Source organism: Perognathus longimembris, chromosome 16, assembly GCF_023159225.1.
Source record: "Perognathus longimembris pacificus isolate PPM17 chromosome 16, ASM2315922v1, whole genome shotgun sequence".
NCBI lineage: Eukaryota > Metazoa > Chordata > Mammalia > Rodentia > Heteromyidae > Perognathus > Perognathus longimembris.
In genome coordinates, this window is record NC_063176.1 from 25,400,465 (window position 1) to 25,415,512 (window position 15,048).

At 40.9% G+C, this 15,048-nt stretch overlaps 1 protein-coding gene across 6 annotated transcripts in view; it reads right to left on the bottom strand.

Moving 5' to 3' along the window:
* Tec (tec protein tyrosine kinase) overlaps positions 1-15,048 on the bottom strand; it is a 94,624-nt gene that overhangs the window by 28,619 nt on the left and 50,957 nt on the right. For 5 of the 6 annotated variants that reach the window (XM_048363929.1, XM_048363931.1, XM_048363932.1 and 2 more), the window contains 3 exons: positions 3,727-3,831; positions 1,548-1,629; positions 736-864 (listed from right to left, as the gene is read on the bottom strand). In XM_048363929.1, coding sequence (XP_048219886.1) covers positions 736-864; positions 1,548-1,629; positions 3,727-3,831 — 316 coding nt within the window. The remainder of the gene's footprint in view (positions 1-735; positions 865-1,547; positions 1,630-3,726; positions 3,832-15,048) is intronic. The other variant, XM_048363933.1, reaches the window with a different exon arrangement.

Sequence of the window (15,048 nt, forward strand, 5' to 3'; positions counted from 1 at the left end):
CGTGCTGGGGAATCGAACCCAGGGCCTCATGTATATGAGGCAAGCTCTCTTGCCACTAGGCCATATCCCCAGCCCGTTTTTTGGTTTTTTTTTAAGAGAAGATCTATGTGGTCCAGACTGGCCTTGAATTCATAATCCTCCTGCCTCCCATATCCCAAATACTGAGATTACAGATATACCCCACCACAGTTGGCAGAATCTCTTGTGCATTTTTAATTTATGACTAAGGGCTTCTAATTTCCAGGATTTATAAGGGTCTTGATGTTATTTTTTTATTTGAACATTTACATAAAAATACCATTATGACACTTGCCATTCTGACAGACTATAAAGCTACTACTAAATCCACACTCCTAAAACCTATCAAAATGGGGACAGCCCTACAGAAATTATAGCTGCATTGCTATATGAGGTTTCCAGCTACACATCTGGGAACACTTTATTTGCCAACAAATACACAAACACTAAATGAACAAAAGTGGCTGATGTACCAGATTAGGCTCACATTAGGTCCATTTCTAACAGGCTTCAATGTTGTGATGAAATCTCCCCAAAAGAGAATGTTGGACTTTATGAGAGGGCCTCTTTGATGCTTAATTAAGTTATCTTTGTAAACCACACATACTCTACATTTATGCCTCTAGGAGGTATTCTGTACTGAATCAAAATCACCTTTCTTACCATAACAATGTATCTATTTTAAACACAATATAACTAGAGAAGCTGAATACTTACTGCTTTCAAAAAGATTATATTTTTCACATCCAGGCGCTAGTTTTTCAGTTTGTCTGCAGCACTGGTAACTTCCATCTGCCCAGAATTTAGGGTGATATTTAATCATGATATTATTGTTGTTCTTTATTTCTGTAATTCACAGACACATCCATGGTTAGTGAAATAAAGCAGACGACAGAATATTTGGCAAGAACCACTATCAACTATCACTTCCTTAAATACCATGTTAATTATGAGGACAGCAGTGAAATGTTACACAACTCAGCATTCAGAAAAGCCTCTTCTACCTTTCTATGTGGTCAATCATCCTTGTGAGCAGAAAGCAACCACTTCTACTCCATGAAACATAAATGTAAAAGTCATTTCACTGTCATTTTGTCCCATAGGAAAAGTAATGCAGATTGTAAGGGCAAACTAGCCATTTACACATTCTATGTACATGTGCATCAGTCCATACTGAACAATTGACTACACAGGCAATTCCTTAGGAAAATGCAAAATCCTATCATTATGAAAGCCCCTGCTTCATTACTCTTAAATATATCACATAGTAAATGGAAGCAAGCTTTTCTTAGAACCTATACACCACTAGAAACAATTATATTTTAAACGGGGAAGTTATCTTCAGTATGTTGGCATCACTTACCATAACCATCCTTCAAGCAAGACTTACTATAGATTGAGAGATAATAAATGCAAGAGATATACTGGTTATGTTTCTGTTTTAGTGATAAGGATGTTGTACCTCTTAAGGTTATATAAAGATTAAAATAAGCATTGATTTTTATTTATTATAAAAACATAAGTTTTACCTTCTTTTAACTTCTTCACCCACCGGTCCCTACTTTGTGCACTAGGTGCAAAAATATAAAGTGTATTAGCATCATGAACAACCTAAAGTTAAAAAAAAGAAAAGAAAAGAAAAGAAATTAGTGGCAGGTAGATATAGCACTTCTGTCTAGCACAGGGTCCTTGATACAATAGGCTTGTCACCAAGAAATGATTCTTAAATTTTCAACCCAAAGGACCAAGTTTCCCCTCTTACAAAGGACATCTATTTCTTAACTACAATATTAAATGGGTTATGTATTGGGAAGGAATTGTGTTTATATATTAGAAAAACAGATATATACAGAAGTCAGTATGCTTTTCTTAATTTTGGCATTTCTCTTACATTAATGAACTAAAGTTCCTTACAGAAACCTAGTACAACATCAATTATCCTAATGTACTCCTTTTCTAAATAATATTTTAGATGAATGGATTGTGCTTTCAGCTCACTCCTATGGTCTCCTTTGCCACTACTAATAAACACAGCAGGTAATTTTGTTTAGCACTATTTCAACTCGAGGTGACCTTCAAGCCCTAGTATCTACCCACACATATACCCAGAATCTAATTCTGAGTCCAAAATCATGAAAACCATAGCACCCCCCTCCAAGTGCTACCACCCCTTAATGATGTCTAAGATCCAGCAGAAGGGTGGCAGAAATGGGTTCTTTGCTAAACAGTTCTAATGAAATTTTATACACAGACAGACAAACACTCATCATTATAGAAGTATTCCACATACTACGCAGGCCCATTCCTAGATCTGGGGGTTAAGTAGAGCACTAAACAGGCAGCAGTGTAAGAGAAGCAGTGATAACAGTGCTATTAACAGAAACTAGCACCATCCCTGCTCCTACTACACATCTCAGTGACTTACATGTCATTTCAATTTATCTCACAACAGCCCAATCAAGTGAACATTATTGACATTATTTTCATTTTTTTCAGACCAGGAAACGGACATAGAGAGGCAGTGACTTACAGGAGATCACAGAGAAAGAAAGTGGCAGATCAAGTTGTTTGTCCTCAGTCTCCTCCTTAACCACTGTACTGTCCCTGGCTCTTCATACAAAAGAAGAGGTAGATATAAAAAGAGGGAAGGCAAAAAGGAAGCTTGAATGTAGCCTCTCATTCTTTCATGCTGTTGTCCTCATAGTAGAAAATAACCCAGAGGTAGTTTTCATCTTGAATATTTTAACTCACAGTTTCCAAATAGTATTTATTTCCCACCATCCCCCATCATAAACAAATTGGTGTTTATTTCAAATATAACTGAGAATTTCATAGGAACAATTAAAAACAACCAGAATTCCACGCTGCAATACTACCTTGAAAGAGATTTCTTTTCAGCTTTCTCTTAAGTCACACTGAGAAACAATCTTGGGTAAAGGATGACTTTTACTTGACATGTTCTTTGTGCAAAGAAAAGTGTGAAAGTGCCTCCATTCAGAAAGGGAGAGGTTGAGTGCTGGAGGGGATCCTGTATGGCCTGACATACGCTCTAGAGCATCAGGTCCAACTCCACCCTCCTGGGTTCTCAGGACAGTGGACATCAGGATCAGGTCATGGTTATGGCATCACCCAAGGGTGGCCATGTCCATCTTCATTGGGAGCCAATATGGATGCACACATGTGGCTTGGTTGGCTTTTAATTCACAACATGGCCATGGGTGGCCTATCTAATATCTGTGAGCCTTGCTTTTCCCAACCATACATGAACACAGTATCATATTTACCCACTCTGTACAACAGAACTATTGGAATGAAAAAGTGAGATAGCATGAAAACCTTTAAATATACTTTAACTAACAGACAGTGCTCATTTCTATCTGAGATTGACACCACCTCTCAGCAGCTCACATTCACAGAAAATGTCACCATCCTTTGTTTAGTAGCAAACTTCATATCGCAAGTGTATCATGATACTGGAGATAAGACCTGAGTCTTAGATACTCAGGATCATGGGAAGAATGGAACCATCACAATGAGAACAGAATAATGTCTCAACAAAGATTTAAGCAGTTCATGGAGAACAATCGCTATTAAAGTAATAAACGAACCTAAAATCAGCCACCAAGCCAAGGACAAGAAACCGCAATGTCAAAGAGAAACATGACTAGAGGCCCAGCATCTCACAGCTGCAAGAACAGGTCAGCTCACCTGAAATGGGTATTTATTTTGACACGGGATGACACCATCATCGTTCTTCACTATTTCCACACACTTGATTTTTGAAATATCAATAAACCCCTTCCTGTATTTTTTCTGTGAAAAGAAAACATAGGGAGGAGCATTACACATCCTAAGATATAAGAAAAATGTTTTGTTTTTGTTCATGTGCCAGCTCTGAGGCTTGAACTCAGGGCCTATGCACTGTCCCTGAGCTGTTTTGCTCAAGGCTAGCACTCTACCACTTGAGCCACACCTCCACTTTCTGATTCTTTGGAGGTTAACTAGAGATAAGAGACTCACAGACTTTCCTGCCCAGGCTGGCTCAAACCATGGTCCTCAGATCTCAGCCTCCTGAGCAGCTAGGATTAACAGGCATGCGCCACCAGTGCCCAGGCTAAGAAGAAAAGCACTTTAATGGTTATATTTATTAATAAGATTACTGATTCAAAATATTAAAATTACCTAAAACATTGCCTAAATCGTGTCTCCCTTTCAAATTGTTCCAACTGTTCAAAGTATTAGTACTGTAGGGCTGGGAATGTGGCTTAGCACTAGCATGCATGAAACCCTGGGTTCAATTCTGCAGCACCACATAAACAGAAAAAGCCAAAAGTAGCGCTGTGGCTCAAGTGGTAGAGTGCTAGCCTTGAGCACAAAGAAGCCAGGGACAGTGCTCAGGTCCTGAGTTTAAGCTCCAGGACTGGCAAAAAAACAAAACAAAACAAAATATTAATACTGTAATGATTGTGAACAAATCATTAAATCCTTTCACTTTTGAGGATAAAATGGACTCCCTGGCAGTCTCCATCACACACATCTTACTCAACTTGTTTAATTTCTTGACAAGAGAATCAAAAAGAAAGCAGCAAAGATGTGAGCTAATGAACCCCCATTTAATGAGCCATAGGTACAAACTCTAGCCAGCTCCAGGGAGGACACAGCTGGAGTGGTAAGAGGCAGACTGTCCAGATCCATGCAGGACTCCCCCCTGGTCTGGAGTGCTGAATGCTCTGCTTCTCTTCCCCATCTCTCCCTCCCTCTCTGTAGCAACTAACCATCCACAGACTGAGCACAGAAACCTCACATCTGAACATTTATTCCAGGGAGAACCCAAAAGGATACAAACACAGTATGCACAAGGATAACATAATGTAGCCATTCAAAACTATTACAGCCAGGCACAGGTGCTCACAACTGGAGGCTGAGATCTGAGGATCAAAATTTGAAGTCAACCCAGGCAGAGAAGTCAGTGGGACATTTATCTCTAACTAATCATCAAGATGCCAGAAGTGAAGGCATGGCTCAAGTAGGAGCATGCAGGCCCTGAGCAAAAAAGTCAAGGGGGAGCTTGAGGCTCTAAGTTCAAACACCAGTACCAGTACATGCGTGTACACACACACACACACACACACACACACACACACAGAGAGAGAGAGAGAGAGAGAGAGAGAGAGAGAGAGAGAAGAGAAAGAGAAAGAGAAAGAGAGAGAAAAACTATTACAAATACAATATAGAATAAAAAAGCATTTTGTGGAATAAAATCCACTGATGTACTCCACAGAAAGTATATAAAGATTAAGGTACTTTTTAAAAAATTTTATCTTTAAGTAGTTGTACAAAACAGTTGCCATTCAACAAAACAATATGTGATGACAATGAATCTTGATCAACATCACTCCTTTCATCTTATTCCCCCCATTCCTCCCAACCTTACCCCTTCCCTCAATTTTCTTCATTTTGTAGAATATGCATTGAGTTGTATATCTGCATTCCCTGCCCTCCTTCTTTCCTTCATCCATCTAATAAAGTATGGTTGTTGATAGGTTTCATATGAATCACAGAAGGGAAAGGTAAGAAATGAAGAACACTGTTGTATTGGGGGTGGCCGGTCCTCTCCTGACCTTAGCCACTGAATACTCTGAAAGAAATCACTCCTCTGGCCACAGCCTTCAGCTCTCCACCCAGGAACCTACTCTGCATCCTCACTGGCACCACCAGACTTGGCCCCTCTCCTGGCAATCAGCAGTTCCCTCCAGACTAGATAACCATGGTTGTCAGTTATCAGTGCATTCTCATTTACATTCTCCTGGCACACCCCTGGACATGAGTCAGTCCTCAGCTTCCTCTAGCCTTGTCACATCTAGCTACAGAAAGTCACCTGTCCTCTATGCCCTTAGCCAGGCTCTTGGCACAGCTCTTCAGTCCATGTGTGCATCTCCATGGAGACCACCAGCCTGCTGCCCCATCCCAGTCACCCCATCAGTGGACAATCTTCTTACAGACAAGTCAACCGGCAGACTCACTGTCCCCAGAGCCACTGGGCCCTAGAATACCCCAGCTGTTAAGGGGACCAGACCAGTGCCAAGCCTCAGAGGAGTGAGCAGGATTGAAAGCACGGGCTTCTTCAACCTTCCAGCAGGACAAGAAAAAGGACATTCTCCCACTGGTTCTACTCTAAGGATTTACTTTGCCTGTCTGAAGACACGTTCCATCTCCCCAGGCAAACCAAGAATCCTCCCCTTCCAGCCCTGTCTGTACTCCTCTTCCTTCCTGAAAGAGGATTGCACCTCTGCTTTCACTTCCTTCCACCCACTCCCTCCTTAGCCACCTGCCATCCACACCCACCTCAGTCCCCAAAAGCTGTTTTAGAAGCATCACTGATGACCAAGCCCAACACTTGTTTACATGTAGACTAGACTCTACTCGCAATCACTCAAGATTGCAGACATTCTCTTCCTTCCTGTGGCCTTGACTTTGGGGCATCTTGTTTTTCCTTCACTCCTTTCCTTCTGGCTTCTCAAACAACACCTGTCTTGTGTAGCTAACTATGCCAAGGAACTCAAGGAAAGAAAAGTTCATTTCCTGTGCGTGTGGTCCTAGGATTGAGTTTTTAATCCTCACTGTACCCAGCAAGGAAAGGCTCACAATGCTCATCATACAGAGAAGAAACTAACTTGCCTGTGAGAGACACCAGTGCAGCAATCATTACACAATGTAGTAAGTGATCGGTGGTTTTTTTAAAGATGCAATGGGAGCATAGAGAACTCTGACTTACTTGTCAGACGATAGGGAGAGAATAAGAGGGAGAGAAATTCCTGTACAAGGCAAAGTACATGCATAATAAAACATACCTGCTTGACCTAGGTGTCCTTCTATAAAATGGGAATGATGATAATATATGCTCCTTAGAGTTGGTACAAGAATTAAATGAGCTAACACTACAAAAAGCTTAAAAGAGTGTTTGGCCCATAGTACAAGCAAGTGCTGATTTGCTAATAAGACACATAAAGAGACCAGTGTGCAGCTGGGTACAGTGGTTCAAGCCTGTCAACTCAATGTACAGTAGGCTGAAACTGGAAGGATTGGAACGACAGTCCAGGTTAAAAAAAAAAGTCAGTCAAACCACTTTGAGAGAAAGAACTGGGTGTGGTAGTATGTACTTATCTTTCCAGCTTTGGTGGAAAGTATAAATAAGAGGATTATGGTCCAGCCTGGCCTGAGCACAAATCTAGAATCTATCTCAAAAAACTATAACAGCAAAAAGTGTTGAGGACAAGGCTCAAGTGGTAGAATGCCTGTCTGGCAAGTGTGAAATCCTAAGTTCAAACTTGAACACCACCAAAAAAAAATTTTTAAAGAAGAGAGGAGAAGAAGAAGAGAAAAGAAAGCGAAAGAAAAGAAAAACCTGTGGCTAAAGAACAAGGTACATAAGACAGAATGGCAAAGTGAGCAGAGGCAAGCATTGGAAGAATGTGCTTCTTCTTAGAGCTTGAGGATCTGATCAGAGGGGCCACTCATCTACAGCCAATGTCAGCTAATGGACAGAAGGAATGCCAGAGAGCTATCTCCTATAAACAAGCCCAACATGGTCACTATGGAATCCTTAGAAAGTACTAATAGTAAAAAGAAGAATCAAATGATCCCTTCCCTCCCAACCTCAAAGGCAATTTCTGAAATCATCACAAACTTTACCCAGACATTGTTCTCACTGGGCATTTTGCACCTGCCAATCACTAGCCCTAGCAGCAACACATTTTGATCCACTTCCAAAATACTCCTCCTATAGCCTGACTTACAGAACTACAGCACCTCTGTACAATTACTTAATGTTTTTTTAAACCTCATCTCCACCTATCTGCCACAGCTACTAAAAACACAAGTCAGATGCAAGTCAACCTATACAGAAAAACAGGGAATAACTTTAATGCTGGGCTAACCTATGAACCCTAAATTCATGCTGTGTAAGAGATAATCAAATATAGTAATATCTGGTCTTTTTTAACCAAAGTATCTTCCTATAAACTGAGTTCAATTAAAACTATGCATCCATTTCTTCATCTCATCCAGAACAAACACTGATGGAACACCAAGCAGGCAGCAAGCACAGCACTACTTGTTGGAGTTTCAGGGTAAGGGAAGGGCACCAAAGGTCTTAAAAGAGAACTGCACTAAGTGATAATATGGTGAGTGAAAGGAGAAGAGGATGAGTCAAAATCTAGCAATGATCTGATGTGTCCTCTAGGCACTCTATCATTAGGGAGTAGGGCCGTGATGGGGCCAGGAGAACATGGAAGCTCCAAGGAGGAAGTGACATCTAGATTTGCTTTTCAAGGGCTAAGTGGGAGAGCAAAAAGTGCTCCAGGTAGCAAAAATGAAAGATCACTGGGTATTTATGGAACTGAAAAAAAAAATTCAGTAATGGCTGAAGCTCACAATGGCTCAAGGGAAACAATCCCAACACTTAGCTATAGGATGAAAAGTGATCAAGATGTCTGGCTCTGGGACTTTGAGTTTGAGTAGCCAGCAGACACTGAGACCACGAGTCATGAAGGAACACAAGGACAATCAGGCTTGAGGGGGCAAGGCTGGGGAATGTTTGAATGACTACTGAGCAACAAGCTGCAAACATCTGCAAGAGGCTGAAAATCTAGAGGCCAAACTCAGAAGTGCTAAGTACCTTCTTCATAAACAGAGAAAATTCTGCTTCTCACGGGGCACATATAGTATACACAGTAATATCTTATTCCATGTACATCTCAAAGAGATGTTGGAAGGTTAGGCAGGGCTAAGGAAGAGTACTTGGAAAGAAGGGTGAGAAACTCAAGCATAGTGACAAAACCACGTGATATGCTGTGATACACAATTTTCACATCTGCTCTCAAAAACTTCCTTCCATGGCCCACTTCATCTCTTAGCCTGCCAGCTTTTTCAAGTCTTTAGGAGTAGTACTAGAAGTATTGGGAAATGACTTTTTTAAAAAAAACCTCTGAAGAGAGAAAGGAGGGGAGGGAGGGAAGGGGAAGAAAGAGAGGAAGGGCAGGGCAGGGTAAGGAAGAGAAGAGGGGAGGAGAGGATGCATCCCACTAAAAAATTCACATAGACCATACAAGTCAAAAAAGAGTAGCTCTTTTCCCTTCCCATTTAGAACAGAGTTCAAAGAACATGCCTCCAAGTGCAGCAGGCCACACTAACCAGGAAACACAAGGAAAACCTCAGGATGGCTTTGACATGCTTCTTATGCATACTGGGAATAATTTGATACAGACTTTTAGAGGGCCAGAAAAAGTAGAATAAAATTTAAAAGCATTTCTAATTTAGCAGTTCACTGATAATCAGCTCTTCTTTACCAAGGATGAAATTTTGTGAAACACAAAAAGAAAACCAGAAACTTAGCATTCCAATAGGTTTTCTCCTCTCTTTTGACCAACTTATAATATATTCTGACCAATAATAGTAACTTCCATGGGTACTTAAAAATGTAACATTCAATGAACATTATGTAAAAATTGAACTTGGGCAAAGGAATGAAACGGGGAATAACAGGGAGAACAATGTGAAACTGAAATCCTTTTGTAAACTACTTAGTAAAAAAAAATTTTTTTTAATTATGATATGGTTTTTACAATTAACAAAAGGTGGTTTCACTAAGAAGCTAGTAGCTACATCTATAATCATGTCTTTATAGTAAAAACCATTTTTAAGTAATATCCAGAATAAAAACAGGATGTTGAAAAATTCCACAAGTTATAATAATTCACAGGCAAAAATCCCACCTCCAAACTCACAGCAAATCTTTATTTAGTACTATGCTGGTGTAGGTCATATACTTTCTGGGGCTGTATTTTCACTGTATGTAACAGTTCCATTACAATCCTCTGAGAGTAACTGAATGACTAGTTGTTAAGGAACTTTTCACCTATAGGGGACAAAAGTCATTGGAAATGTTACCACTCATCTCTTTACTTTTCCTTATGGGCAGCAAAAGAGAAGGAAAGTCTTTTAGCATAAGTTTCAGTTGTTGGGTTTCTATAGTTGACACTGACAGGCAGCACTTTGCCCCTGTAGTAGATGTGTGTGTGTGTGTGTGTGTGTGTGTGTGTGTGTGTGTACACTTCACTGTTTAGTGGCTCTTTTTTCCAAATGACACATCATTATGAAATCAGAAATAACTACAATCATATCACAAGATCTCTTGTGAAGAAGAACTTAGAGGAGATAAGCATTGTCTGCTGGGGAAGTTACAAACAACAAAGGGTAAGGTAGAAATGCAAGCTCTTAGATATCTGGGGGATGGGGGGACAAATAATAATCCAAATACTCCATGTCCAACATTCTGGTTTCTCCATATGAGAGGTAACTTACAGATGTAGCCCTAGCAGAGACATGATCCCCTCCCCAATCTCCCAGCATCCCTACTAAGGGCAGTGGGTTGATGCAGACACTAAGGTACAGACAAATAGCCCAGGGTGGGGAAACCTCTGTGATATACCCTAGAGCTCACTCTGGGGCTGGATTTCTAGAAATGCACAAAGCTGGGAGTTCACAGCCTGACAAGTTTGCCTCTTCTGTGCCCATCTCTGGCCAGTTCTTCCACTAAGGAAACCCCTCTTTCTGCGTATTGGATGGCAGTGAGAGCACAGAGGCCCACAGCCACATTTGGAATGGAAATAGCAACTATTTAAAACTTGACCCCAACTTTGCCAGAGCACTGCAAAAGCAGAGTCTTAATCTGGTCTTTACATAGCTGCTATTGGACTCTGCTATCTTTCCAGTTTACTGGATTTATATTATTTTCTCTCCAGTGTTTGAGAGATTATACTGCAATGGGTTTTCTAACTGCCTCAAAATACTAAACTGCTTGTAATGACATGGCAGCTTTGCTACATCTAAGAGGGCAGTATCTCTCCTGTGGTTTTCCTCTGGGTGAATATAATCAGCCAGGCTTCCTTTTGCTTCTGCAAAGACAAGGAGGGGAAGGAGGGAGAGAGAGGGAGCACATGGATTTAGGGAGAAGGACTCACCATGCTACCTCAGCAAGAAAAAGAAAATGACAGTTTTAGAACGAGATCTCTCATTGAAGATGAATTGCCCATCTACTCTCCCTTCTTCAGACACTCAAAAACACAGAACTGGGTCATTATGTATTCCAGACATTTCTATAGACACCAACCACTGCTTTTCCCATGGTTTCTATATGAATGATCATTCAATTGGTGAACGTTTCCAACAACCAATTTATACTAAACTTTTATAACACCGCTTGTCACTTGAACACACTGTACAAATACAATTATTTGCAAAACAATGTCTTCCACTGATTGGCCAATGCCATCAAGGAAGTTCTGTTGTTGTATTCCAAAATACAGTGCTAACACTACAGCACTGCTAAAACTGGCGACTCTGGGGCTTCTGAAACATGTACTGAGGTCTCTGTAGAGGACATGGCATGATGTACACAAGAAAATTGGAGTGGAGGGATTTGTTCACTTAATGGAAATAGGGTGTCAAGTGTGCACAGAGTTCCATGGCTGAGGAATGAGTACAAAAGGTTCACTGCACTATCCTTTTCACTCCGGAGTATGTTGGAAATTTTCCATGGCAAAAGGTTAAAAAAAAACAACTCATCTAAATATTTTGACTCTTGATTAGTCAGGTGCCAATGACTCATGCCTGTAATCCTAGCTACTTGGGAGGCTAAGAATGAGAGGATTATGGTGGGAAGCCAGGCTAAGCAGAAAAAGTTCATGAGAATCCCTCTCATCCCATAGCTGGACACGGTGATGTGTACTTGTCATTCTAATCTAACTGAGAGGCTGATTTGGGGAGGATCATGGTTCCTGGTCAGCTTGGCAAGAGAAGTCTGAGAGACTCCATTTCAACCAAAAGAAGCCAAGAATGGTGGTATACGTCTGTCATCCCAACTACAACACGAAGCCTAAAATAGAGAACATCCCAGCATGCTCTTAGGAAGAATTAAGATCCTATTTCAAAAATAACTAGTGCAAAATAAAGGGGGTGGTAGGCGGGGGAAGTGAGAATGTGTAGTTCAACAGTAAGCCTAACCAACACAAGGCCCTGAGTTCAAACTCCAGTACTACCAAAATAAAAAATTTTTTAATCCCGATCAAAGTCATAGTTGACTGACTTCTAATAATTTCTTATGACAATGGTCCATCATGAACTGGCAAAATTCAGAGATGGGTATATTTCTCAACTGGTACAAATAAAGCATTAGCTCTTCTTTGGAGTAGCATGTACTGTGGACTCAGTACAGGAAGAGAGCCTTGGAAACCACCACAATTCCAATGTTTACACAACTGCTTCCAGAGGCCATGCACACACAGCCCCTGGCATCCACCATATCCCAATACCCTATCATTAATTAGAGGACTACTGGACCTGCCAGAGTAATGAGTTGTTTAACATCTACATCTTACCATTGGGTAAACAGAGCCCAGAGGTTAAATCAGTTGACCAAGGGTCAGTGAAACTGAAGACTCATGGCTAGAATTCTAAGCTGAGCTTCTGTAGTCTTTACTGGCTAGTGTAAGTAAGGCCACTCCTCTCCTAATTCTCTTCCTAATGCAATTAATTCTCAATTACTGTAGTAATACCTAATCCTTACTGCACAATGCACCCCATTCTCAGAGATGTCTTCAATGCCATCTATGGGCTCCTCATTGGCTGACATGCCACTCCCAGAGAATCATCAGGGTATGCAGAAGGAGCATTGTGTCCTCTCTTCCTTGTCTGTCACCTCCCTTCCGGTGGCACAGAATACTACTTATTAGTTCGAATCTAGTAGATAGTATCTATTAGAATACTATCTATTAGTTAAAATCAGTCCCTTATTTTGATGGTAACAGTCACAGCTGGCACACTTCATGGATACTATGACTGTAATCTTCACTGTCATCTGTGGTCGTGACAGGAAGTAGATCATGCTGAGTAAGTGATCTCTCAACAGCAAAGTTAGATACTTTCAAAGTCAGGGATTAAGTGAATAGACACCTCTTGCCTTTCCATTGTCTACCTTACATGCCTCCTCTCCTCCAGCATCCCACATTTACACAGTAAGGCACAGCTCAGTCCTCAAGTATCTTCCAACTGAATGGAAGGGATGAGTAGCCCTAAGGCCGTATAGGAAATCTTTTACTGAGCATACTGGGAAACTCATCCAGAGGAGAGCCAGAAAAGACTTCATTCGTTCACCCATGAAGGGCCTCTTTGTGCTGGGACAGAAATCATGAATACCCAAGGCCTAACGTATGAAACTGTAATCTCTCTGTACATCACTTTGACGATAAATAAGAAAATAAAATAAAGTAAAAACAAAAACAAAAAAGAAATCATGAATAAGAGTTGTTCCCACAAACAAGAGGGAAAATATGATAGACACAGAGAACATCACAAGCAAAGCAATGGGGCTACATGTGTAAAGACTGCAGTGTGACTGGTGAGTTAAATATACTGAAGAGGCTAGGAGAGAGACAGAAGAAGTCTGGAAGCTGGAATGGGGATAGGTTATAAAGAGTAATGCTAGGGGCTGTACATAATCTACATGTCAGTGAGGAACCATGGCTGTAATAATCATAGCTGTCACTCAGGGGCCCAGAAGGGAGAGGGAGGGAGGGAAGGAAGGAAGAAGGGACCTGGTTCTATTTCTGAGTCTGCTGTTATTCTCAAAAAAAAAAAAAAAACTTACTATATTTTTTTCTTGTCGGTTATGGGACTTGAACTCAGGGCCTGAGCATTGTTCCTGAGCCCCTTTGTGCTCAAGGCTAGCACTCTACCACTTGAGTCACAGTGCCACTTCCAGTTTTTGTGTGATTAATTGGAGATAAGAGTCTCACAGGGACTTTTTGGCCCAAGCTGGCTTTGAATCTCAATCCTCAGATCTCAGCCTCCTGGGTAAGTAGGATTAACAGGCGTGAGCCATCAGCACCCAGCTAAAAATACTTTTTAAAGAAAGAAAATTTTGGTACCCTTTGAAAAACAAAAATAAAGGAAAACCACACCCCACCTTCCACTGTTTACAATGTCTTATATCCCATGAAGCAAAGAACCACCAGGATTCCTCAAGAGTGAACACAAAGACCTGGAGCACACCGTCCTTTGAATATTATTTCCACTACTTGCTCACTGTGTCTCACTGGATACATTACTTAACCTCTCTGTGCCTCTTTTTGGCTCTAAAACAATTTCCTAAGGTTGTGGTATAATTTTTTTAATCCACTCATGTACATCTTTGGGAAGAGAGTTAAAAGCAAAAATAAATGCTCCATATATTAAGCTACTGTAATATAAAAATAAAAACAGAGGGGCTGGGGATATAGCCTAGTGGCAAGAGTGCCTGCCTCGGATACACGAGGCCCCTAGGTTCGATTCCCCAGCACCACATATACAGAAAACGGCCAGAAGTGGCGCTGTGGCTCAAGTGGCAGAGTGCTAGCCTTGAGTGGGAAGAAGCCAGGGACAGTGCTCAGGCCCTGAGTCCAAGGCCCTGGACTGGCCAAAAAAAAATAAAAAATAAAAAAAAATAAAAAATAAAAAAATAAAAACAGAAGCCATTAGTTTTGTTCAAAGAAAGATACTCCTATCTACCTCTAGACCCCAAAAGGCTCTTCTGAAAACTAATGTCAAAGATGACTGTCTTTGAAAATGAAGTGGCATAAAGGGGATTCTACCTTAAGTGGTAAGTTCCCTATGATTGCGGGAAGACAACAGAAATGACCATTGTCTACCCAATTCTCTTTTCAATCAGAAAAGGTTAACCTTGACTTCATGAGTTTTGCAAATCCGTTTTTAAAACAGACGGCTGAGTCTCATGTGACTGTACTATTTTTACCCTTTGAGGGCTGTGAGCTGTTATTTTAGCTCTGTTTGACAACCTGAAACTGATTCAGCCAGCAACTACGTGAGCACTTCCTTTTCATGCCAGCAACAGTGGAGCTCTGGTGACTGAAACACCCAATAGCAGGGAACACCTTTGATCAAAAGCTTCTCTTCCTTCAAAGGAAAACAGAACAT